Source organism: Rhinolophus sinicus, linkage group LG06, assembly GCF_036562045.2.
Source record: "Rhinolophus sinicus isolate RSC01 linkage group LG06, ASM3656204v1, whole genome shotgun sequence".
Classification (NCBI taxonomy): domain Eukaryota; kingdom Metazoa; phylum Chordata; class Mammalia; order Chiroptera; family Rhinolophidae; genus Rhinolophus; species Rhinolophus sinicus.
The window spans coordinates 9,167,504-9,194,193 of record NC_133756.1 but is presented as its reverse complement, the minus strand read 5'-3'; the positions used below and the strand labels follow the sequence as shown (position 1 = coordinate 9,194,193).

Sequence of the window (26,690 nt, the reverse complement as noted above, 5' to 3'; positions counted from 1 at the left end):
TGTCCCTTAATTTATCCATACACAAAAAAATCCAGACAAAATATTAAAAAGAAATCAGGAATGCTAAATTTCACAAAATATATGCAATATCTCCTGACATATACTATAAAATATTATTTAGAAATTGAATAATAATTTAGAAATTATTTAGCGATTTAAAGACCTAATAAAGCACTATACCATACTCATGGATAGGAAGACACAATATATTTAAGATGTTAACTCTCCCCTAAAATTAATCTGCAGACTTAACCACTTCCAATCAAAGTCCCAGTGGCTTATTTGTATGAATTACATGTTGATTCTAAATTGGATATGTAAATACAAAGGAATGGAATGGACAAAACAATTTTTAAGAACAGAGTTGAGTAATTTCTACTAACTCATTTTATAAACCTCCAGTTCAGAGTGAGAAGTTAAAATAAAAACGATTTTTAAATATGGTAAATTTTATTATTTGTACATTATAATTCAACAAATTTAATTTTTAAAACTTTCATTTACAATAGCATAAGAAATTTAAGATACATAGAGATAACAAAATATATATGATTCGCATTCTAAAAACTATAAAATATTGCTGAAAGAAATGAAAAAAAGACCTAAATAAACTGAAAGACATATCATATTCATGAATTGGAAAATACTATTATTTAGATGTTGGTTCTCCTCAAACTGATCTATAGACCGAACATAATCCCAATCAAAACCCTAGGAGGGGGCCGGCCCGGTGGCTCAGGTGGTTAGAACTCCGTGCTCCTAACTCCGAAGGCTGCCGGTTCGATTCCCACATGGGCCAGTGGGCTCTCAACCACAAGGTTGCCAGTTCAATTCCTTGACTCCCGCAAGGGATGGTGGGCAGTGCCCCGTGCAACTAAAATTGAACACGGCACCTTGAGCTGAGCTGCCGCTGAGCTCCCCGATGGCTCAGTTGGTTGGAGCGCGTCCTCTCAACCACAAGGTTGCCGGTTCGACTCCCACAAGGGATGGTGGGCTGTGCCCCCTGCAACTAGCAACGGCAACTGGACCTGGAGCTGAGCCCTCCACAACTAAGACTGAAAGGACAACAACTTGAAGCTGAACGGCACCCTCCACAACTAAGACTGAAAGAACAACTTGACTTGGAAAAAAAAGCCCTGGAAGTACACACTGTTCCCCAATAAAGTCCTGTTCCCCTTCCCCAATAAAAAAATCTTAAAAAAAAAAAAAAAAAAGATTAAAAAAAAAAACCCTAGGAGGCTTTGTTTAATTGAAAATTACAAACTCCTTCTAAGAAATTGCATGAAAATACAAAAGATCTGGAATAGCAAAACAATTTTGAAAAATATGACTCAGCGTATCTGATTTACTACAAAACTAATCAAAACCATGTGGTACTGGCTCAAGGACAGATATACAGAACAGAATGAGTCCAGAAATAGACCCAAACATACAGATCAACTGATTTGTATACAAATCAATCAGAAATAATAATCTTTTCAGTAACTGTTGCTGATACAAATAGATATCCACATACAAAAATTATTCATTTTGATTCTTACACTATGCTACATACAAAAACTAACTTGAGATAGTTGACAAACCTAATCATAAAAGCTAAAGGTAAAACTACAAAGTTTTCTTGGGAAAATATTCATGATCTTGGGATAAGTTTCTTAGTCAGAACACAACACAGACCGCAAAAATATAATAATAATAAGTAATATAGGACTTTATCAAAATTAAAAACTTGTGCTTATTAAAGGACACCACTGAGGTAACGGAAAGGCAACCCACAGAATAAATAGAAACATGAATTGATGGATGGGTGGATGGATGTATATGGAAAGAGAAATATAGATAGATATAAATAGTGAAGATACAGAAATATCCCTATCTATATTTACATATTGATCTATACCACAGAAGACTTGTATCCAGGATATATAAACAACTTTTACAATTTAATAAAAAGACAAACAAAATTTTAAAAAGGGCAAAGATTTGAACAGACTCTTCACAAAAGAAAATTTAATGAGTAATACACACATTGAAAGGATGTTCATCATCATTAGTCAGCAGAGATATGCAAGGTAAAACTACAATGAGATGCCACTATCCTTCCCACTAAAATAACTGTAATTCAAAAGACAAAAGACCGGGCCGGCCCGGTGGCTCAGGCGATTAGAGCTCCATGCTCCTAACTCCGAAGGCTGCCAGTTGGATTCCCACATGGGCCAGTGGGCTCTCAACCACAAGGTTGCCAGTTCAATACCTCGACTCCCGCAAGGGATGGTGGGCAGTGCCCCCTGCAACTAAAAAATTAAACACAGCACCTTGAGCTGAGCTGCCGTTGAGATCCTGGATTGCTCAGTTGGTTGGAGCGCGTCAACCACAAGGTTGCCAGTTCAATTCCTCAACTCCCGCAAGGGATGGTGCATGGCTGCGCCCCCTGCAACTAGCAGCCCCCTGCAACTAGCAAAGGCAACTGGACCTGGAGCTCAGCTGGCAACTGGACCTGGAGCTGAGCTGCACCCTCCACAACTAAGACTGAAAGGACAACAACTTGAAGCTGAACAGCACCCTGCACAACTAAGATTGAAAGGACAACAATTTGACTTGGAAAACAAAAAGTCCTGGAAGTATACACACTGTTCCCCTTCCCCAATAAAATCTTAAAAAAAAAAAAAAAAAATCACACATGATCAGATTCATGCAGCTGTGTTTATGTATTACAGGAAGTAGTTAATGTTATGACGATCCAAATATAGACCTAGAGGATGACTTTTTATTAAAGCCATCTTTTGGTTTAGAATAAATTATTCTATGACAGGATTACACGCTGTGACAATAGACTGCATTTTCCAAATATGGCTGCAACAGTATCTCCCACGTACATGCTTTTCTACAATGTGTCTTTGACCCTTCCTTCTCCTATGAAGAAGTGAGTTCTATATCCTCTTCTGAATCTGGGCAGGCTTAGGACTTGCTTATAGCCAAAAGAATGTGGTGGAAGAGATGCTGTGTGACTTCTGAATCTAGGTCAGAAAAAATGCAGCTTCTGCCTTATTCATTGAATTATTGTTTGCTTGGAGTCCTGACCAACTGTAAAAAAAAAAAAAAAGTCCGACTACCCTGAGTCTACCATGTTCCAAGGAAGGCGAGGCAATGGGGAGACCTTGTATAGGTGCTCAAGTCATCAGTCCCAGGATGAGTCTCTTAGGCCAGACTAGACATGAGTGAATGAGCGTCCCGGTTATTCCAACACCAAGCCACTGGGCTTCCCAAATCTTCTCCGCCAAGACCCAAGGCAGAGTGGAGCCAAAACAAGGCATCTCCATCCAGTATACCCTTTCTGAACATAAGCCCCAGAATCCAAGAGCATAATAAATTTACACCACTAAGTTTGAGGTGGCTTGTGAAACAGAACATACCAGTAATCATAATGCAAATTAAAACTGTATTTTATTTTAAACAGTTTAGATAGTAGGCTCTACAAAATTATGTAACCTGACTTACAAAATGACAATAGTGATGATAAAGTCACTAAAATATGCACGTCACATACTTAAAATTCTTTCATGAAATAACTGGGAGAAAAGCAGTATTTTCTAAGTAAATATTACCATGTTCCCCCGAAAATAAGACGCAGCCGGGCAATCAGCTCTAAAGCGTCTCTTGGAGCAAAAATTAATCTAAGACCCAGTCTTATTTTGCTACAATGTAAGACCCGGTATAATATAATATAATATAATATAATATAATATAATATAATATAATATAATATAATACCGGGGCTTACATTAATTTTTGCTCCAAAAGACGCTTTAGAGCTGGCTGTCCGGCTAGGTCTTATTTTTGGGGAAACACAGTATTAAACACAATGAGGTTTAATTATGTATATAATTACCAAATGATTCATAGAAATTTTTCATCCCTATGTCTAAGAGATATACTCTAGATGGCAAAATTTGTAGTTTTTAGATTGTTCACTGGGAAAATGGGTGAGAATCCTGTATTTGGAATCACCTTATATTCAAAGATTTGCAACATACTTTTACTCTTTACCAGTCTCTCATATTGAACTAAACTACACATACAATTTATATCTTCCTTTCAGTTGTCAAAGTTTCTCTGGAACCACTCAATTTTAAAGATAATAACCTTAAAATAGGGGTGTAAATTGTTTGCAAAAACATATAACTTTCAGCAATAGAGATAATGCAAAAATTAGTTTAGTCCATTTTATTCATTCAAAACTTTATATAATTTAATTCAAAAAGATTGTTTTCCTTTAATAAACTACGTAGTTCTTGAGCACAGTAAGGTGTTTTTAGTTAAGGTCATCTCAATTTTGTACCTATGTTGACATCCCCAAAGAAGACTTTAGGCTTTGGTTTCCACATATTCATGAAGATAATTCCTTCACAATATTAGAAGGACCCAAATAATACTCAGCGATAGAAGCAATAGACCATGTAAACAGAAATATTTAAGTAGCTCTGAGGTCAAAACAAAGCAAAAAAGCTTTTCAACTTATCAGTTCTTTTAAAAATTGAGCTGCATTGATATGACAGATACAATTAAAACACAAACTGATGTTGATACTCCATAGGCAGCCACAAAAACTTGTCATGGTTAATATTCATTAAATATTTCCGAGTTACTTTACAATTATTCCTTTATTTCTAGCAAACAATTATTATTCTTAAAAACCTATGATTTCAGTGAACTAGGGGACAGTTCAGAAATAGGTCACAAAAGATTTAAAAGGAGCAGCTTGGGAGTTAGGTAAACCTGCATTAAAATCCTGATTGCACCATTTAAAAGCCAAATGATGTCTCTAAGCCTTACTTTCCTCCTTGGTAAAACAGAGACAGTTGTAGTATCCTCATCTAGAGGGTTATTATGGGAGACACAGCATACCTAGTAACAATTCTCCCCCTTCTCCTTACTAAGAAATCCTTGATTTTATTGTTGGCAACAATGGGCTCAATTAACTACAATTCCCAGTTTTCTCTGAAGTTAGGATAGCTAGGAAGAGGTAAACCAAAGTACAAAGGTAGAGTTTCTAGGAAAGTTCTTTAAAAGGCTCATTCTGTTGAGAAGTATGGCTTTTTGTCCTCCTCCCTATCCCACAGCAGCCATCTCAGAATACCAGGGAATGGCAATCATTTGCTAATGAAGTGATACAAAAAGCCAGGAGGCCCCTGGGTTCCTCATAACAAGAGCCATCTTATCATCTGGGCTTCTTTCACATGAAATATAAATTTCTATTGTATTTCTGTTATACATAGGTGAACCTAATCTATTAATACAATTTGTTATTAGGATTTTTGTAAAATACATGTAAAGTTTTCCACAAATAAAACTGGTACATTGAAAGTAATCAAAATAATATGAAAAATTTTTTGAATCCAAATAACTGTACTTCAGCAAATCAGCAATGCTCTTATTTTCCTCTCAAAGTTGGCAAGTTTGTCAGGTTCAATGAACTTCATCAGTAAGAAAATTAACCACTGGTGAATGACCAGGTGGTTGGTTACCTTAGAACCATTTACTTATTAGTCCTTGATTTAAGGAAGCAACTGTCTGAATGTTTGTTTGTCTGTTTTAATTTCTCTATTCTATCTGAACTTCTTTTGAACTTCACATAAACTGCCAATGGTTAAGGGAACATAAATTAGGATAATCCACAGTATCAGTCACTTCCTCTATCACCATGTATTTTTAAAAATCCACAGCACAAATTCTCCTGACAAATGATAAACTAAAGTTGGACAAGCCTATTTTCTCTTTTGACTTGCGTGAAATACTGAAGGCTTTTTTCTCTTAAATCCCTTTCACTGAAAACACTGCATCTTTGGAAAGTCAACTCAGCGTTCTCATGTTTAAACCAAATTCCCCAAATTTCTCATCAATGGGGTTAAGCTCTGTCAATTTATGTGTGCCAACAATTAGCAGATACTACATTCTGCTGCAAGTTTCAGAAAAGCTATACCCGAGGAGGGCTGAATTTGATCTACAAAACAAATATTCGAAGCCCCATGTCCTGATGGTCCCCTTGGTCATTGATTACATGGTAGATCTAGTTTTATACTAGACATTTTGAGACACTGTTTGCCTGAGAAACAGTTAATCTCCATATTTCTAAATACAGGCCTCAAGACAAAATAAATGATAGGCCTTGAATGACCATCTTTGGAATCAGATGCTTCCTGAATATCATCTATGCAGCAGTCTGCCTTTTTATCTTCTAGCGGTACCTATGTTCCTGAATCCCTTCATGGAGAGAGGCCAGTTTGCCCTTTCAAGCTAGTCAATTCTCTGCCTCCAGAGCCTTCAGCAGCCCCTGAAAGATAAACTACCAGAAAGGGGGAGATACAGGGCAATTTTTAACCGCACTATTTACACTCAATATTCGGTATAAAATCACCTGCTGTAAACCTCTAGCCCAAAAATGTTTGCGGAGCTGTTACACCAGGTACCAGAAACATAAACCCCAAATGTTGAGTCAGGGACCCAAGTACAGAGCTTGGTTAGATTCCTGCTACCACTTTAAGATAGTTGTTACTGCAACATCTTTAATAAACAAAGCATCCGATTAAAACCTTCATTCGAAAGCTATCTGATTAATTTCTATTACTGCATAGTATACAGACTTGAGTGAAGGCATGTCCAGAAGCAGGTAATCAAAAACTACACGGTGAAAGTGAGTAGTAGTTGCTGAGGAATACCTCCTAACAGCCACATTTTACCTTCTGACCGTATTTGCCCTGACCACAGATGATTGGTTCACCCTGGTACAGCTGACTGTACCAGATCCAAGCTGGCACAATCATAATATTTTTCCTAGGAACTTGAAATTTAAAATGGATATACAGAAAGAATGCAAGTCACTGGAACATAACTGCTTTCTGGTAGCACTAGATAGAGCAGGCCCATGATTTCCTTTCAGTGAGTTTCCTAGGGGAAATTTGTTCTATACCTCCGTCCTAAATTCTAAGAAATACCCTAGTATACTTCTAAAGTTTCTTCTGGATAAGCAAGCTGGAGTCTAATTTTGTTGCTTGTATGTATAAAAAAGGACAACTAAATCCACTAAAGATCAGGAGAACTAGTTACTTCTCTATATAGTTTAAAAACTGTTATCACTCAAAAATATTAACTAATTCCAAAGAGAAAGATGGTACTCAAATATCCTACTGGTGGAAGTAAATTTTAAAAAAATAAAAAAATAAAAAATAAATGCATATTTCCCTTGACTTAGGAATTCTAGATGACAAAATTTACCCTTCATAAACAAGCGCATACATATCCTTTGATGATTCATCAATTCTATTCTTAGAATTTAAACTATAGAAAACACTTCAACAAGTAGACAAAGATGTGTATAGGAACACATACTCAATATTGCCTGTAATAGTGAAAAATTAAAAATAATATATACATGTATAAAAGGGGAAGTTGGTTATAGTACAGCCATACAATAATAGAGTAGCCATTACAAAGGAGGCAATATGCCCAAATTCACAGACTCAGAAAGATGTCTAGCAGTTGAATGAAAAAAGCAAGAACAGTATTCATATAATCCCTACACACATACATAAACTTCTCCCGCCATATATAGATATACACTCATAGAAAAAAAAAGTCTGGAAAGATATATAGTAAATTTTTAAAACTGGTTATCTTTGGAGAATGGTAAAGACAAAGGCTTTTCAGTTTTACTCATTTTCATACTGTAAAATTGAATGTATTACTTTTATAATCAGAATAAACAGAGGTTTTCTATGGGTTTTTTTTTTTTTTAAGAAAATCATGTACTACAGAAAGAAAATTAAGAGACTATAAACAAAGCAGAAACCTTTAAGTGGTAAGTATAAACTTCTATGTACTTCACACATACACAAAGTGTGGCTGTATTTCAACATTAATGACTGAGAATAAAATACTAGGTTGGTGCAAAAGTAACTGCGGTTTAAAAGGTTAAAAATAATTGCATATAAAAAAATTGTTTTAAAAATTGCAAAACCACAATTACTTTTGCACCAACATTTACTTACAAAAAAGAGTAAGACTTACAGTTCAGATTAACTTGCTTAAAATACTAACAGTACGATGAGATCTAAACTAAATCAAATTGGATCATCACATTAATCAGCCCTGTTATAGATAAATGCTCTATCTAGACTTACACTTATTATCTATCTAAAGACATGATTTGTTATTTTCAAAAATGGTACTTACAGTTCTCTACAATTTCATCAAACACTGCACCAGTTTTCTGCTCGAACTGAAAGAGCAAAAAAAAGAAGAAAAATAACATTATTATCATATCCTTCTAGCATACTTGAAGGATGACTCCCCCAAGAGCTATGATTTTCAACCAAAAGTATACAAATACACAACAACATAAACAAAAACACCACCAAATAGAATACAATAGAATTTATAATAAATAAAAGTTCAGGCCAAAATCCACAAACCAAAATTGAAGAGAGACTTCTCTATTAAAAAACCTTATTTTTAAAAAAAATCACTTTCATGTCACTAGAGGATCACATATATTTGTAATAATAATAATAATAAACAAAACCAGTAAGTGTTCTCAACAAACACTTATTGAGAACTTACTAATACTTACTGAGAACTATGCAAAACATCGCATCAAAACTGAACATAACAATCAGTATCAACCGGTTTTGCTCTTAAGTTAAAGTAAAGCCAGAAATCTGCTGCTCTTTAAATGAAAATGAGCCACGTTACAGGGATGGTTGCTATTTTAATGCTAGGGCCTAAGACAGAAGTAAAGCCAAGTGTGAGATAATTTCAGACCTTTAAAAGGGACACGGGTTGGGGGGTGGTTAAAAGTAAAGCAGAGGCAACTCCACCCAGAAGCTGAAGACACTGGCATGCTCCATTCCTGGTCTTTAAAGGTCTACTCAATTCAGCCAAATGTGAGTATTCCAGCTTCCTGCTTCCCTGCCCTACCTGTCATTGAGGCAAGAACACAAGAAAGGCTAAGGAAGGCTGCTTCTTGATAAACCTTGCCTACTATAACCCATTCAAGGGAGAAATATTTCTAAGGGGAAAAGAACAATCTAGTTACTAGGTAGCTACCTACACATCTGCAGAGGAAACACAATAGCTAGCTATTATAAAAAACAGTATCTGATATTCATAAATGTGAACAGACAACCAAGGATCCCAGGCTTCTGAAAGAATTACCGTGCAAGATAAGGTTCAAAGTGAACAAAGAGAACAACCACATCAGGAAAAAAAAAAAAATTAATTTACAGAAAAGAAACTTCTAAAAAGTATTTTAAGTGGGATCTGAGATGTCTGAGAGGCTAAAGATGCAAATAACTAAAACACGGATGGCCATGAAAAGGATACATGAGAGAATACCTGGAAACAAATAAATGACTGCAAAAATAAAAATTTTATTGGACAGGCTACTGACAAAGTTCTTAATCAGTTTCAAAAATAATAATAAAACAGAAAGTCAAAGAGTTGACAAAGGTATTTTATATGACAACATGAAAGACTTAACCAATAGAAAACAACAATCTCAGAGGCATCCCCAAAGGAGAAAACAATGGAGAGGTAACATAATACAAGAAAATTTCCCTGAACTAAAAATATGAATATTTGAGATAGGATGACCCCACCAAATACCAAAGAGGAAATGAAAAGAAAAAAAAGATATCCTGGTGAGATTTCAGAATTCCAAAAGAAAACAAGAGGAATAAAGAAAACTATAGTACAGATGATTCAAAAACACATTTAATATAACTGAATTCAACTATATAAACACTGAAAAGGAAAGAAATAGTAAAAGGCCACTCTACCTACCATTTCATTCAATGAGTTATGCTCCAGAATCAAAGGGAAATGGGAGATGAGACTCTTCAAGCCAAATAATGACAGCACTTTTCTGCACTAGAGAGGGATCCAAGTGTTTAAAAATAATGCACTTTTTGTGCAACACTGCCTCGAGACACTTTACATGGTGCTCAACCAAAGAAACTACAATCATACTCAATGTTGTAAGAAAAAAAATGGTACTTATGATATTACTAAGGGTGGTATGTCTATACTTATGAGTGACTTAACGAGATTTTTCTAAGGTAATTTGGACTATGTACCATTTCATCTTGTGAGCTGATTATAAAACCTAACTCCTGACTAAGATAAGACTGAGTTCTATAAGAAACAAGAACCAGACTGACATCACACTTCTCTGCAAACTGGAACACAAAAGATCGACAACTTCCACATTCTAAAAGGAAAAGAATATCTGGAATTTAGACCATTCAAATTTTACTATGAAAATATTTAACAAAATGAAAATGAAATACGTTAATTAAAATTATACTGAATACAAGAAATATCAGCAACTGACTATGACTCAGAATAAATGAAGAAACCTAGATGGGAAGGACATCAGGCGCTGACAATTGAGCAGACACGCTGCCGAATGGCCAAAATTCCAGTATTAAATTTCCTCCTCTATAGTTAAAAACCAAACCCTGTTTTCCTACCTCTCCCACCTCCCTCTCAAATAGAAAACAAACTACAAAGACCACAACATTGCCCCTTGATGCCGAACCATTTATACGTTTGTTGACAAATAGATACAACATCATCCAGTAAGTCCCTTTTGTTGACCCTGGATGTACATTTCAAAACTACAGGGACAAAACAGATTAGTGGCTGCTGACCACTGTGGGGTGGCGAAGAAATAGAGAATGACTGCTCATGGGTACAGGGTTTCTTTTTGGGGTGATGAAAATGTTCTAAAATTGACTATGGTTGCACAACTGTGAAAATAGTTAAAAAAAAAAATTACTAAACTGCATATTTAAATGGATAAATTGCATGGCATATGAATTATATCTCTATAAAGCTGTTTAAAAAAAATACAGTTGACCCTTGAACATGGGTTTGAACTACACAGGTCCACATATATGGATTTTTTTCAATAAAAACTGTAAATGTTATTTTCTTGTATGATTTTGCTAGCAACGTTTTCTTTTCTCTAACTTATTTTAGTCTAAAAACTGTGTATAATATATATAACATACAAAATATAGACTTAATCGAATGTTTATGTTATCGGTAAGGCTTCTGGTTATGATTTGGGGGAGTCAAAAGTTATATGCAGAATTTCAACTGCGTGGGGGGAGTGGGAGGGCCAGTGTCTCTAACCCCCGCATTAAGGGTCAAGTATAGTGTAAACTAGCTCAAATGTTACAGGGAATTTATTGGCATATGAAAGTAAAGTCTGGAAATTGGGTAAGCTTCAGGCACATTTTTCCCAGTGTTCTAGCTCTCCTCCTTTATGCATCTCTCAACTCTTCCCACTAAGTTTTAGCTTCATCCATGCATCGCACCATAGCCAAATAGAGAGATGTCCACAGTTCCTAGCAATCAATGTTCCTGAGCATTTAATGGACTGGACCACCTCATAATCAGTCACTGACCTAGGCTTTATTTCCTGAACCAACTACTCTGCCAGAGAGGATGGCATTACCTTGTTTAGTTTACACAACGAAGTCATGAAGTCTCCTCAGCTCACTCAGATCATCTGTCTGCTACACAATGTGAAAAAGGAGTAACTAATGTTGGGGAATCCAACCAATGTCCTCCCCAGTGAACTGATGAACGCATTTTTTCCCTGGCTGGTGACATGTCTAAGTGGCTAAAAACAGCAAAAAATAAGCTGAGGAATTTCTTGGGTTTCTTTTTCCCCAAGCCCATACATACCCATTCCTCTAAAGATACATTTGTCTAAATCCTCAGTATAGAGTCTTACAGACAGGCTACCTGAGTGCAAGGAAACTCATGTCAACACAAAACAGATCGGAGCTAATTTAGCCCTTGAAGAGTCGAAAAGGACCTAAGCTGCAAGTAAGATATACCTCAAGATCTATTTTACAGTAGCCTCAGGTAAAGAAGAAAGAGAGAAAATGCCAAAACAATTAAACTTGGGGAGGTCCAACTAATGTCCTGGCCATTGCCCCAGCCAAGCCAATCCTACTTCAGTGGAGGGGAGAGGAGGGTGGAGAAGTTCAGGTTTAAAAGGCCACAGAAATACAGACCACCATTTTAAAAAATCCACAGTTATATTAAAATTCCAAAATGAGAGCAGACACAGATTACTATGGAGTCTACCTTTCCTAACTGTTAAGTCCATCTCCCCATTTCCATCTTCCTTCTCATATGATATATATCATGTCATGTTATTAGAGTGTAAGCTAATTAAGAGTAGTTCTTTGATATGTCCAAAATGCCTAGAATGGTGTCTGGCATATTGTACACACTCGCTAAATATTTATTGTTGAATGACAGGTACATGTCTCAGGCACCGAATATTCAAACAGAAGAAACCATGAAAACAGACACGCGGTACTTTCCATTCTTCCCCTGCTGCCCCCTACGCTCCACTGTTCTGCATGCAGCCTCCGCTGTCCAAATACAACCTTCCTGCAGGCACCTTTAACTCCCAGGCAAATCAGCCAACATGCCTGCCTGACCCCCTAGTATATAAACCAGGGGTGCCAAAAAAAGTGGACAATTTGGTCAACGTTGCTCAAGCAGTAGTTCACCATAATTAGAAGTGTCTGGACATTGATGGTAACCAGTTGGAGCATCTCTTGTAAATGCAGAAGTCAAACATGACTTGTATTCATCATTTGTTATCAGTATATATTGAATATTACAATTTTAATAGTTTTTTCCTTTCTTAAAATGTGCATAACATTTTTTGGCACCCTCTATAATTTAATCACTTTAGCTTTATGGACAAAACCATAAGTAGGGTAGGTGGGTGGGTAGGTAGGTAGGCAGGCAAACAGACAGACAGACAAGATTTTTAATCAAAAGCTATTCCTGAATTGTCTTTGGGTTGCCTGTGTAGGGTCCCCCAGACCCTTCAAACACTACTGTGGAACAAGGGTCCAGAATGGACACACAAGGTGCACAGTGCCATCATAGACCAGGAATCCAATAAAGCTCATTCTTATGTAAACATGCTGTGTGTCTTATCTGTCCAGTGAGTTATGGTACCAGATCTGGAATACCTCACTTAAAGTAAGTTTAAACAAGGAAATCTTGCTTCCGTTTCTGTAGACTAGACTCGTATATACGAAAGAAGACTAAATGTGGACACCACTTGACCCAGATCCTTGACTGAATCCATCTTAAAGAAAGGTAAGAAGTTCCCCATCTTTAATACTTCTCAAATTTCTTTTTTTCACTGTGACACAGGTTATTCAGAGTGCATGACACCTGGACTGCCTCTCCTCCCTGGCTCAAAACAAGGCAGAGCTTGGCATGAGAGTGGGAATGGCCTCTGGGTAAATGACAGCCCCAGGAAGGGAGAGCCTTGGGTTTCTGGGGTGAGGGGTCACCTAGGAGAAGCAGCTAAGCTGATGGCAGATAAGGCCCCTGCAAGACTTGCCAGGACCCAGTCTGGGATATAATGCCTTCACCTTCAGAGTGTGGACTCTAATCCTGAAGAACACGTGCTAGTCAGGACGTCAGAGGTAGTCCCTGCACTGTTTACATACAAGCAACAGAGCTTTCTGTCTTCAGTTCATTCCCAAAAGGTAAGTGGTGAGTGAACACGTTGTAGAGAGGAAGATACCCCTCTTGTTATCTCTATCACATGTAACATTTCCAAGTTTATGAGCCACAAATACAGCTTACATATATTTGTCTATCAGTCAAATCACAATTCAGCTCTTCTTGTAAAAATGAAGTGAGAAAAAAACTGAAAATAAAACAAAAAGAAGCATTTCTTCTAAAGTCTCATTGGCTATAGCATCCACCAGTTTTATTCCACTATTGTCATCAAACACACAGAGGGTCCTATATTTGGCTTCCTGAGGAGACTACCTGCTACCCAGTCTGGAGGCAAAGTCAATTATCGTTTTAGAATCTATATCTACAGTCTTACCACTTAAGTTCCCCAAATGCACACTACCTGTTTTTCTTACTGCTAAAATATTGTGCGGATTCTACCCAATGATGTGATGGTAAATGTTTAATAACCAACTCTCTGAAAAGAATGCAGACATATAGATAGGCACCTAAGTGTAACTCATTTTCACAGAATGCTTTTGTTGATATTTTGGGGAACTCTTATATCCACAGCCAAACTGTAACAGCAATGGATGAACGGATGTAGTTACAACATGAGTGTTGATGTTTTCTTTTACTTTGGTGAGAAAGATGAAAGTGAAATTACCAAGATGAACGTCGAAATTCCACTTACTCTTTCTTTTCAATGAACAACATTCATTCATAATATTTTTCCAATACTGGAAAAAATTTCCTTAATTATCTGTGCAATTCACAATGTAATAAAGACTTGACATATTTTAAGTTTAATTTACATTATAAATACTTCCTCCATAATCACTTTAAGTCTATAGACAACCAACAAAATAATAAACCAAACTCATGCACAGACATGTCTACCTGGCCCCCAGGATATATAATTTTAGGTACTTAATGTATTTTTAGCTTTTGCTGATATTCATGGTATAAATACTCCCACTGTGCCTGATTTTTAAACTACCAATTTGATGTCACTGAAAGTTCAAGTTGGCAAGAGAGGCAGAGTGGTTCACCATTATACAGTACAACTGATCCTTGAACAACACAGGTTTGAATTGCATGTCTACTTACAAGTAGACTTTTTTCAATAAATACTATAAATGTATGTTTCTCTTCCTAATGATTTTCTTCGTAACATTTTTTTCTCTAGTTTATTGTAAGAATACATATAACATACAAAATATGTTACTTGACTATTTATGCTACTGGTAAGGCTTCTAGTCAACAGTAGGCTATTAGTATTAACAGTTAAGTTTTGGGGGAGTCAAAAGTTATATATGGATTTTCAACTGTGTGGGGGGTCAAAGGTCAACTGTACTTTTGTGAAGTTTTGGCATTAAAAACAGAAGGACAGTACGGAAACAAGATTAACTAGAGATGTTATATGGCATATACCAGTAATTTTTAAAACAAACATTTAAATGTGTTAATAACATTTAATACAATGAAGCCACTCAGGTGCAATTGCCTGTACTAAGAGATTTCTTCATTTGTATGTAAATTTCTTTATGTATTTGAACTTAATAAGGTACAGCATCAATTAAGGGACAATCTATCTTTGACTCTCTGATTTTTTTTTGCTTTGTAAGTGTTTTATTTTAAACCTACTGGGGACTATTCTCTTAACATTGTACAAACGGTAACACAAACACTGCTCTCGATTAATGATGGACAGACTCGACAACACCTGTTTGGCCTATAATGTCACCAACTGGGTGACAACAAATTTACAAGTAACACTTAGCTTTGTGATAATATTCTTTTACTAAATGTGTTTGAGTACTTCTTGTCCAACTATATATTTATAAATAAGATTTGAGATGTAAGTAGTGAGTAATTTAGCTTTGAAATTAATGTCCTATTACTCATCCCTCAAGTTCCATGAAAAATTTAATTGAACTTAAAACCCAAACTGATTTTCTTTCTAAGAATCTATAAGTTTGGGTTATTTTAGTTTTTTTTTTTTTTCAATTAGTTGACATTCAATATTATATTAGTTTCAGGTGTACAATAATGTTTAGACATTTATATACCTTACAAGGTGACCCCCCCATAAGTCTACTATCCACCTGACACTATACAGTTATTACAATATTATTGACTATATTCCCCATGCTGTACTTGACAGCCTCATGACTATTTCGTAACTGCCAATTGGTACTTTTTACCTTCACCCTTTTAACCCAGCCCCTCAAACCTCCTCCCATCTGGCAACCATCAGTTTGTTCTCTGTATCTATGAGTTTGTTTTGTTTGTTCGTCAATTTTTTTAGATTTCACATATAAGTGAAATCATATGGTATTTGTCTTTCTCTGACTTATTTCAGTTAGCATAATACCCTCTAGGTCCATCCCAGTTGTTGTAAATGGTAAGATTTCATTTTTTCTTATGACCGAGTAATATTCCATTGTATATATGCACCACAATTTCTTCATCCAATCATCTATCGTTGGAAACCTAGATTGGTTCCGTATCTTGGCTAATGTAAATAATGCCACAATGAACATAGGGATACATATGTCTTTTAAAATTAGAGTTTTGGATTTCTTCAGATAAATACCCAGAAGCATGATTGCTGGCTCATACTGTAGTGCTATTTTTAATTTTTTCAGGAACCTACATACTGTTTTCCATAGTGGCTGCACCAATGTGTAATCCCACCAATAGAACATGAGGTTTCCATATTCCCCCTATCCTCGCAAACACTTGTTGATTTATTAATGATGGCCATTCTGGCAGGTGTGAGGTGGTATCTCATTGTGGGTTTTTTTGTGTTTATTGGGTTTATTGTTTGTTTGTTTTTAATAAATTATATTGGGGGACAGTGTATTTTTCCAGGGCCCATCAGCTCCAAGTAGATGTTCTTCAATCTAATTCTGGAGGGCGCAGCTCAGCTCCAAGGCCAGTCGCCGTTTTCAATCTAGTTACGGGCGGGAAAGAGAGGGAGGCGCAGCCCACCATCCCAGGCGGCAATCAAACCGACAACCTTGTTGTTAAGAGCACGTGCCCTAACCAACTGAGCCATCTGGCTACTCAATGGCAGCTCAGCTCAAGTCATCTTCAATCTAGTTATGGAGGGCTCAGCTCACTCGAACCGGCAACCTTGTTCATAAGAGCACGCGCTCTAACCAGCTGAGCTAACTGGCTGCCTCTCATTGTGATTTTAATTTGCATTTCTCTGATGATTAGTGACACTGAGCATCTTTTCATGTCTACTGGCCATCTCTATGTCCTCTTTGGAGAAATGTCTATTCAGATGCTCTGCCCATTTTTTAATCAGATTGTTTTTTGGGTGTTCGGTTGTATGAGTTCCTTATGTAGTTTGGATGTTAACCCCTTATCAGATGTATCATTGGCAAATATCTTCTCCCATTAAGTAGGTTGTCTTTTCATTTTATTGATGGTTCCCTTTGTGGTGCAAAAACTTTTTAGTTTAACGTAGTCTCATTTGTTTATTTTTTCTTTTGTTTCCCTTGCCCAAGAAGACATATCTAAAAAAATATATTAACTGGTGCCTGACCAATGCGCTACACACCTGAAGAGCTGAAGTAGAATAATACTGAATGTCAACTATAATTAAATATATAGGTATATATAGTCACGGGATATGGAGCAAAACACAGGGAAGGCAGTCAATGGTATTGCAACAGCTGTATAAGATGTCAGAGGGGTAGCTTGGAGGTGGGTTATCACTTTATGAGGGGTTTAAATGTCTGACTATTACATTGCTTTGTATAACTGAAACTAATAAAAATAAATGTAAAAAAGAAGAATATATATATATATATATATATATATATATATATATATATATATATTACTGGGAGCAATGTCAAAGAGTTTACTGCCTATGTTTTCTTCTAGGAGTTTTATGGTTTAAGGTCTTACACTTAAGTCTTTAATCTATCTTGAATTTATTTTAGTACAGAAAAGTGGTCTAGTTTCATTTTTTTTTTTTTTTTGCATGTATCTGTCCAGTTTTCCCAACACCATTTATTGAAAAGACTGTCTTCACCCCAGTATATATTCTTACCTCCTTTGTCACAAATCAATTGACCATATAGACGTAGGTTTATTTCTGGGCTATTTTGTTCCATTGATCTATGTACTTGTTTTCACGCCTGTACATGCTGTTTTGCCTACTTTGGCACTGTAGCATAGTTTGGTATCAGGTAATATAATTCAAACTTTGCTCTTCTTTTTCAAGATTGCTTTGGGTATTCAGGGTCTTCTGTGGCTTCATATAAATTTGAGGATTATTTGTTCTAGTTCTGTGAAAAATGCCACTGCTGTTTTGATAGGGATTGCATTGAATCCGTAGATTGCTTTGGGTAGTATGGATATTTTAACTATGTTGATTCTTCCTATCTATGAGCAATATATATGCTTCCATTTATTTGTAGCTTCTTCAGTTTCTTTCTTGAATATCTTATAATTTTCAGAGTAAACTTTTTTACCTCCTTGGTTAAATTTATTCCTAGGAATTTGTTTGATGCAATTGTGAATGAGACTGTTTTCTTAATTTTATTGGTGTATAAAAATGCAACTGATTTCTGAATATTGATTTGGTATCCTGCTATTTTACTGAATTCATTTATCAGTTCTAATAGTTTTTTGGTGGAATCTTTATGGTTCTCTATATATAGTATCACGTCATCTGCAAATACTGAGTTTTACTTCTTCCTTTCCAGTTTGGATGACTTTTACTTCTTTTTCTTGTCTGATTGCTATAGCTAGGACTTCTAAAACTATGTTGAATAAAAGTGGTGAAAGTGAACATCCTTATCTTGTTCCAGATCTTAAGTGCTTCTATCTTTTCACCATTAAGTATGATGTTAATTGTGGATTTGTCATACACGGCCTTTACTATGTTGAGGTATGTTCCCTCTATGCCCACTTTACTGAGAGTTTTTATCATAAATGGATGCTGGGTTTTTGTCAAACACTTTTTCTGCATCTATTGATATGAATATATGACTTTTATCCTTCATTTAGTTTAAGTATTGTATCTCATTAATTGATTTGTGGATATTGAACCAACCTTGCTTGCCAGGAATAAATCCCACATGATCGTGGTATATGATCTTTTTAATGTATTGCTCAATTCCATATGCTAATATTTTGTTGAAGATTTCTGCATCGAGTTTCATCAGGGATAGTGGCCTATAATTTTCCTTTTTGTAATCTCTTTATCTCGTTTTGGTATGAGGGTAATGCAGGCCTCATAAAATGGGCTTAGAAGCCTTCCCTCCTCTTCAACTTTTTGCAATACTTTGAGAATTAGATGTTAATTCTTCTTTGAATGTTTGGTAAAATTCATCCATGCAGCCATTTGGTCCAGGACTTTTTTTTGTTGGGAGTGTTTTTAATTACTGACTCAATTTATTTAGTAGTTATCAGTTTGTTCAGATTTTGTTTCTTCTTGATTTGGTCTTGGAAATTTTATGTTTCTAGGAATTTATCCATTTCTTCCAAGTTGTCCAATTTGTTGGCATATAATGTTCATAGTATTTTCTTACAATCCTTTGTTTTGCTTGGGTATCAGTTGTTACTTCCCTCATTTCTAATTGTATTTATTTGGGCCCTCTCTCTTTTGTTTTTTCCCCTTCTTCCACCTCCCCCCCACTCCGGTTCAAGACATTTTTTCTCAGTCTAGTTGTGTAGGACACAGCTCCCTGGCCCATGCTGGTATTATGAGCCTTGCTCTACCCCTGGTTGAAGCAGTCAGTCACCAGCCATTGGTTGGCCGCTCACAGCAGCACACAGTAGCCCATGGCTGCTCACGCTGGCTGCCGGCCACTCACGCTGGCCACTGGCTGCTCCTCGCAGCACATGGTAGCCCACGCCTACCTCCGGCTGCTCACAGCAGCCCAACTCCAGGGAGAGCTGTTGTTCACCATCTTAGCTGTAGAGGGCACAGCTCACTAGCCCATGTGGGAATCGAACCAGCAATCTCGGCATTAGGAGCACAGCGCTCCAACCACCTGAGCCACCGGGCCGGCCCTCTCTTTTGTTCTTGATGAGTCTACTTAAAGATTTATCAATTTTGTTTACCTTTTCAAAGCTACTGGTTTCATTGATGTTTCGTACTGTTTTTTTAAACTGTATTTTGTTTATTTCTGCTGTGATTTTTATTATTTCCTTCCTTCTATTCACTTTGGGCTGTGTTTGTTCTTTTTCTAGTTTTTTTTAGGTGTAAGGTTAGATTGTTTATTTGAGATTTTTTTTGTTTCTTGAGGTAGGCCTGCATTGCTATGAATTTCCCTCTTAACTGCTTTGGCTGTGTCCCATAGATTGTGGATGGTTGGGTTTTCATTTTCATTTTCACGGTATCTTTTGATTTCTTCCTTGATCTCATTGTTAACCCATTCATTGTTTACTAGCATGTTTTTAGACTTCATGTACTGGTGTGTTTTTCAGTTTTTTTCTTGTAATTGATTTCTAGCTCCATACCATTGTAATCAGAGAAGATGACTGATATGATTTCAATCTTATGATATTTATTCTTTACAGGCAAGGATTTCATCAATACTATGAAAACAAAATTAAAACTTAAAAAGATAAATGAATGTGGATACTAATTTAAGACAAATTACACCAGTTCAATTTTAGTTATCAAAATAGTCTCATGAGTTCCACCCACTTACTTCAAAATATGTAACCGTTGCATATTTAAACTTATAAAAGTAAATGTTATGTAACTTCAAGAAGTATGACAGCATATTAGTTAAGCACACAGGCTCCAGTCTCAAATTGCATAAATTTGAATCCCACCTCTGGCCACTTACCAGCTATGCAACTTTTAGCCTAAAATTTCCTCATCTGTAAAATATAGATAATAGTGATACCTACTTCCAAAGATTGTCAAAATGATTAAATGGAAAGCACTTAGCATGGTGCTTAGTAAATTGTAAACACACAATAAATGACAGCTATTATTATTACACTAATAAAAGATACCTTCCCTCACTTTAAAAATTAGGGTTCACTATAACATTTCATTTGGTAAAATATATTCACTGTTTAAAATAAAAGGAAAGCACTGGGCAAATGACTCAGCCCCCTGTATTTCAAAAATTACGAACTAGGGATAAAATACATTTTTACTTACAAAACAAAAAGCTCAAGATCCCTAACCCTGAAGGGGAGAAAATCTGAATATATTGTGAATTGATAAACATACCATCCATATCCACCTGCCCAAGGGGGGAAAAAGCCGCAATTAGAAATTTGGATCCTAGACCAATAATTTTTATTTTAAGAAGTTAACTTTCTCTTCTATCCTCCATACAAACATGATGACAGTTCTCAAATTTCCTAGACATAACTGATAGAATGACTAATACCATAAACATTATTTTCAATTATTTTCAAACTGATTTTACTATCTGTAACAATTTGAGAGTTTATATAATAAACTTATTCAATGGAAACTACATAATACACCAATAGCTCTAAAATAGTTTGAGGAGTTGAAGTGGGTTTTTCAATGAATAAGTAGAAACTGAAAACTGAAATGTGCTTCATTTCCTTCCTCTCTAAAACCTACTCTTTTTACCACTGGCCCCTTTTTCATTTTAGTTGCATCCCCAATACCCTGGGGATCAAATGAGAACCCTCAAAATTAGGGGTTTTTCTCCATTCCCTTTAATTGATCAATAGTAAGAACTATCATTTCTATTTCTAACTCACCTCAGTGTTTTAGATAAACCCTCTACTCTCCATGGTGAGCTAAGCTATATAGAGGTCAGGTAGAGGATAGGAACTGTTTGTGAATTTAATTTGAAAGATGACTTAGAATTGAAACTGGTGAAAAGGTGGGAGAGAAGGTTCAAGAAAAGAAAAGCAAACGAAAAGGTTCTTAGCAGTAGAAAGAATATAGAAATCAAAGAAGAGAAAGGCAATGTGGATTAGAATTCCGGGAGTAAAGCAGGCCAGCACACTAAGATAAAACTGATGACTAATGATGGACCAAATCCTACAGGACATTCTTTATAGACAGGTTGACCACATATTCCAGTTAGCCAAAAGCATCTCAGTTTATGCCAATCATCTCCATGTAATTAATGTGCTCCCTTTCACTCTCAAAAGTGTCAGAAGTTTGTAAGTCTAAGTATTAGTCATGTTTGGATACTGGATGTTATCCTAAGAAAGACCACTGAAGGAGAAGGCAGGAAGACGATCTGAACTCTGAAAATAATCACTCTGGCTATAGAGTAAAGTCATTTCTGACTCTTATCCCAAAATTCTAATCACACCATTTTCAAATTTTCTCCCTATGGGAATGATGTCTATCTGATGAAATCCCACTGCTTCTTCAAAATGTAGCTCTTCAGTGAGCCCTTTGCTGATAACCCATTTAGTATTATTTACTCCTTCTCTGCAGCACTTAATTTATATTTCATTTACAGTCACTTCTGGCACAATTAACTTATGTATATGTCTGTATTACTGTACAGATAAATCTTTTTCATCTTGGGCTGCCCAAAGTCCCTAGAATATTGAACAGTAAGACCTCATTTAACATTGTCAATGGGTTCTGTGACTTTAAGCAAAACAATGTACGAGTGTAACAACACCAATTTTACCATAGGCTAACTGATATAAACAAATTCCTAAGGCATCTCATCATTATAACGAAATGACGTTGAATGAAATGACATCATCCAAGGATCTGATGTATTGCACAATCTCTCAATGCCTTTTTTACTAACTGAATGCCATACTTTGCATTTCTGCAAGATGTTCTAAGAAAAAAAAGTTCAGTGATCAAATAAACATAGGGAATACAAATCTTTTTTTCAGTTATTGACAATGCCTGTTAATTTATTAAATGCTAAGAAGTTCTGAAACTGAAGAAACCTGTAATGCTTTGCTTCACCCAGCATTTTCCAAATGTACATGACCACAGAACCTCTTTGAAAGTTAACATCAACATACTACAGAAATACTGTGGGAAACGATACTAAATAATGCTAGCAGTTGTAGATTTCTACATATTTCAATACAATAAGGTCATTTTTAATTTAGTAATATATTCCAAAGTAATGCTTTTGGTTGTTTTTTTAAAATAATCATGCCATTTGATCATCTGTGGTTTTCACAAGTATTGTATAAGCAAGTACTTTTCCACTTGATAGTTTAACAAATACATAGAACAAAATGAAATTATTTAACATGCTAAAGGATATTTCTCTCAAATTATCAGCCAAATTAACATGGAAATATTAAATAAGAATAGTAAATAATTGGCTCCTAACACTCTCTTCCTACAAAGTCTGTCATTCCACCACTAATCATCTACAATTAATCAACCACAGCAATCTCTCCTACAAAGTATGGATACGTTATCAGAACTGTGCTCAGCTCAAAGTTCAGGTGTCCATTTATAATCAATTGAAATTGGCAGACAAGATCAAATATTTACCATTTAATTACCAGTGAAGTGGTAATAGTACCATTATTTTATCTTGTTTTGAATGTTCTAGTCCATGCAATAAAAAAAAAGAAATATAAAATGTAAATACAGAGAAAAGGAAACAAAATTTTCGGTTCTTTACAGGTAATATACTTGTCTACTTGAAAAATCCAATATAGTAGACTGAAAAAGTATTAGGAGTAAGAATACTTTTCAATAGAGTAACTCTGTACAAAATTTAACATTCAAGAAATCAACAGAGTCCTATGAACCAGCAATAATTAGTTAAAATACAATGGGGGGAAAAAACAATTCACAATAAAACTACATATACAAAGTTCTGAAAATAAACTTAATATATAAAATAGTTATGAAAAAAACTACAAAATTTTTCAGTGGGTAAATAGGTGATATACCATGCTTACAAAAGGGAAAAATCAATACTATGAAGAACTCAATTTCCTCACAAAATAAGGAGGGGTGGAGTGAATAAAACAAAAAGAGACAAAACCATTATCAAGAACATCAGGAAGATGTCCTTGGGGTAAAAGTAATACCCAAGAAAATGTTGAATCATAATAGTAACAAGGAGAAAAATCTAATGTTCAATAACTAAAATATATGATACTGGCATGACAATTAATGAAAGGAAATAGAAAATACAAAGTCCAAAGTACATTTAAGAATTAGAATATAACCAGTAACGATTTAAGGTTGAAAAATTTGGATCACCAGCGTACACTTGACACCACAATACATTCCAAATAGACTAAAAACAAATTGAAAAATGAAAACACTGGAAGATAGGAAAGTCTTATACCAGAAACAGAAAAAAATCCTCATGAGAAAGTTTAATAAACTTGAGCATATTAAAAATAAAAATTGGAGGGGTGACCAGTTAGCTCAGTTGGTTGGAGTGTGGTGCTGATAACACCAGGGTTGCTGGTTCGATCCCTGCATGGGCCACTGTGAGCTGCGCCCTCCTTAAAAAATAATAATAAAATAAAAATAAAAATAAAAATTGGAAAACGTAACGACAATCTGGGGGGGGAAGTCTGTATTAATAATATCACAATGATTAATACCCTACCTATAAAGCAGTCTTAAAGAGCAGTCTGAAAGACCACTAAAGAACAGCATCCCATAGAAAACAGAAAATGATCAAAGATATAAACAAGCACTAAATATTCAATCTCACCTGAAGTCAAAATTAAAATGAGATTTCCTCTTAGGCTGGCAAAGATACAAATAAATGGATACAGAAATTCTCTCTCTTTTTTTTAACCTAAGTGTAAGGAAAAATCTAATTCACACTTTTTAGTGATTGCAGTATTTCGTTGTATTATATTCACGGGCATTTAGGTTGCTTCAAGCTTTTTTCCCAAATATTATATTTGTTATCCTTATACATGTTATCGTTATACATAAGTTTGCTTACATATGTGAATGTATGTGTGTGTGTGACCAATTCCTAGAATTGGAATCATAAAATTAAAGGGCACAAGCACTTAAATTTTTGATAGATGCTACCAAACTGCCCAACAAAAGCATTCCACCAATATATGAGTATATACCATAACTTAATCAATAGGATGAGTTCCTGTTTCTCAAGTACTTCTCTACTACTTGGCATGAAGTTTTTTTCAACTTCTTCAATTTGGTAGGCAAAAAAATGTTATCTCATTGTTAAATGTCCATTTTGTTGTTTTATTTTATATTCTCATATTTTAAATTTTGAGTAAGAATCTTTCCACAGTTATTAACCATCTGTGATTCTTGTTTCTATCAAATGCCTATGGAGTTTTTTAGGTGACTTGAGGCACTGGTTCCCAAAGCATTATAATTAGTGGTTAACATTTAGCTGGAACCTCACCCTCTGCCTGGCACTTTTTTCAACCAATTTATGTGCCTTAATTCAATTTAACCTTCCTAAAATCTCATCAAGTAAATACTGTTTACACCTCTATTTTATAAATGAAGGTAATGGTAAGTTGCGAGGACACACAAACCCCTCTGAAAAACGCTCCCTAGAAAAAAGCCCAAACTTCTGACTCTCCAAAATCTGGCCCTTTGAATCTTTCTCTACTGCTTCATCATTTCTTGCCTTTACGTTCCCATTACATCCCTATCCCCAAAGCAAATGTTCTGGCTATTATGAATAACCTGTAATTCACCCATCTTTCAGGCAGTTTCATGCCTCTGGACCACTATGCACAGTGCTCAAGCTTTTTCAGTTTTAATTCAACAGCAAACATCTACTCAGCTTTCATGACTGAGCTAAAGTTACAATTCCATAAGGATGCCTATCACACAACCCACACACACCCAACTTCCTAAACAAAGGGGAATTCACAACTCTTTCCTAGCACTACTGTAGCACATGTGTCTATGATAGCCACTATAAAATTTTCACTCCAAAGTTGGGGATGCTACAAGGAATCAAGTACCCATACACATTCGGAAGCTGGACCATGAAATATATCACATTCTTTTTGTAGATCCATCTGCTGACAACTGAAATTATACAAACGTGGAGTTTTAACCCCATTTTGGAGAATATCTAAAAAACAAATCAATAAAAGTAATTTTTATACAAAAGCTTAAGAATTATAAAAAATTAAAAATAATTAAGTTAGTTTCTTTCAACAGAACCTTAATGAAATCAAGACTAAAGGATTAGAGATTCCACATTTCTCAAAGTAGGGGGCAGGTTAAAATGTATCCTAATCTAGAGATATTTTTGTTTGTTCTTTATTGCTGTAAGCCTAGCGTCTACAATGCCCAACACATAACAGAAGTTCAATAAATATTTGCTGAATAAAAGAATTACTGTTAATAGTAAGTAATTTAAAACTCATTTATATTACAAACTTAAACATCCTAGAATGTACTTTAAAATTTACATGAATCTCAAAAACTGAGCAGAAGCTTCAAAGAGTTTTTATGCTTGCAACAAACCACTCCGAATTAAATGCCCAATCCTCTTCCTCACCCCTACATGGTAATTCTAGTCTTTACCTATTGCTACTCCCATTCAAACATCTCCTACTTACACTTTCAAATTTATTCAAACCAATGATCTTTACAATCATTTTACCAAGTTGGAAAATATAACGAGTTGTTATGAAAAAAACACCATATTTTTATACAGTCAATATTCACTTTGCACTGTAGTGCAGGACCATAAAAATGACCCTGCAAGCTGAAACCGACAGAGTAAAGCGATCTTAGTAACACAAAGGGAAAAAATTACAATTGTTCTGTGATCTTTAAAATTTTTATCAAAACATTTAAAACCCCTTAAAACTGTCAGTTATAAGTATTTAGGGAAATGAAAATATTGTGTAACATATTTTACTATTTTATAATTTAAAATACAACTTAAAAATATATAAAATACAAGAAACTTTGAGAATCAAAGGGCTTTATTTCTTTGTAAAACAAATTTACCAAGAGTAGATAGTGCTTGCCTTCTTTTCCTTATATAACTTATGATACAGAATAAGCATCTTTTCTATGCCTTTGCAAACTGTCATAATCCTTTCCAACATTGGTTCAGCTTCCAAGATTTTACCGTTTGCCCTTTTAATCTATTTCCAAGAGTCCTTGAACATGAAGTCTTTGCCAGGAGTCAACTTCCTCTAAGACATCTTCATCCTTTTTG

At 35.3% G+C, this 26,690-nt stretch overlaps 1 protein-coding gene across 10 annotated transcripts in view; it reads right to left on the bottom strand.

Annotated features, from left to right (window-relative positions):
* Nucleotides 1–26,690, bottom strand: part of ZMYM4 (zinc finger MYM-type containing 4) — a 135,427-nt gene that overhangs the window by 76,333 nt on the left and 32,404 nt on the right. For all 10 annotated transcript variants that reach the window (XR_012497130.1, XR_012497131.1, XM_019726488.2 and 7 more), the window contains exon 2: nucleotides 8,230–8,275. Coding sequence is in view for 3 of the 10 variants with exons in the window: in XM_019726488.2 (XP_019582047.2) it covers nucleotides 8,230–8,275 (46 nt within the window). In the remaining 7 variants the exon portion in view is untranslated. The remainder of the gene's footprint in view (nucleotides 1–8,229; nucleotides 8,276–26,690) is intronic.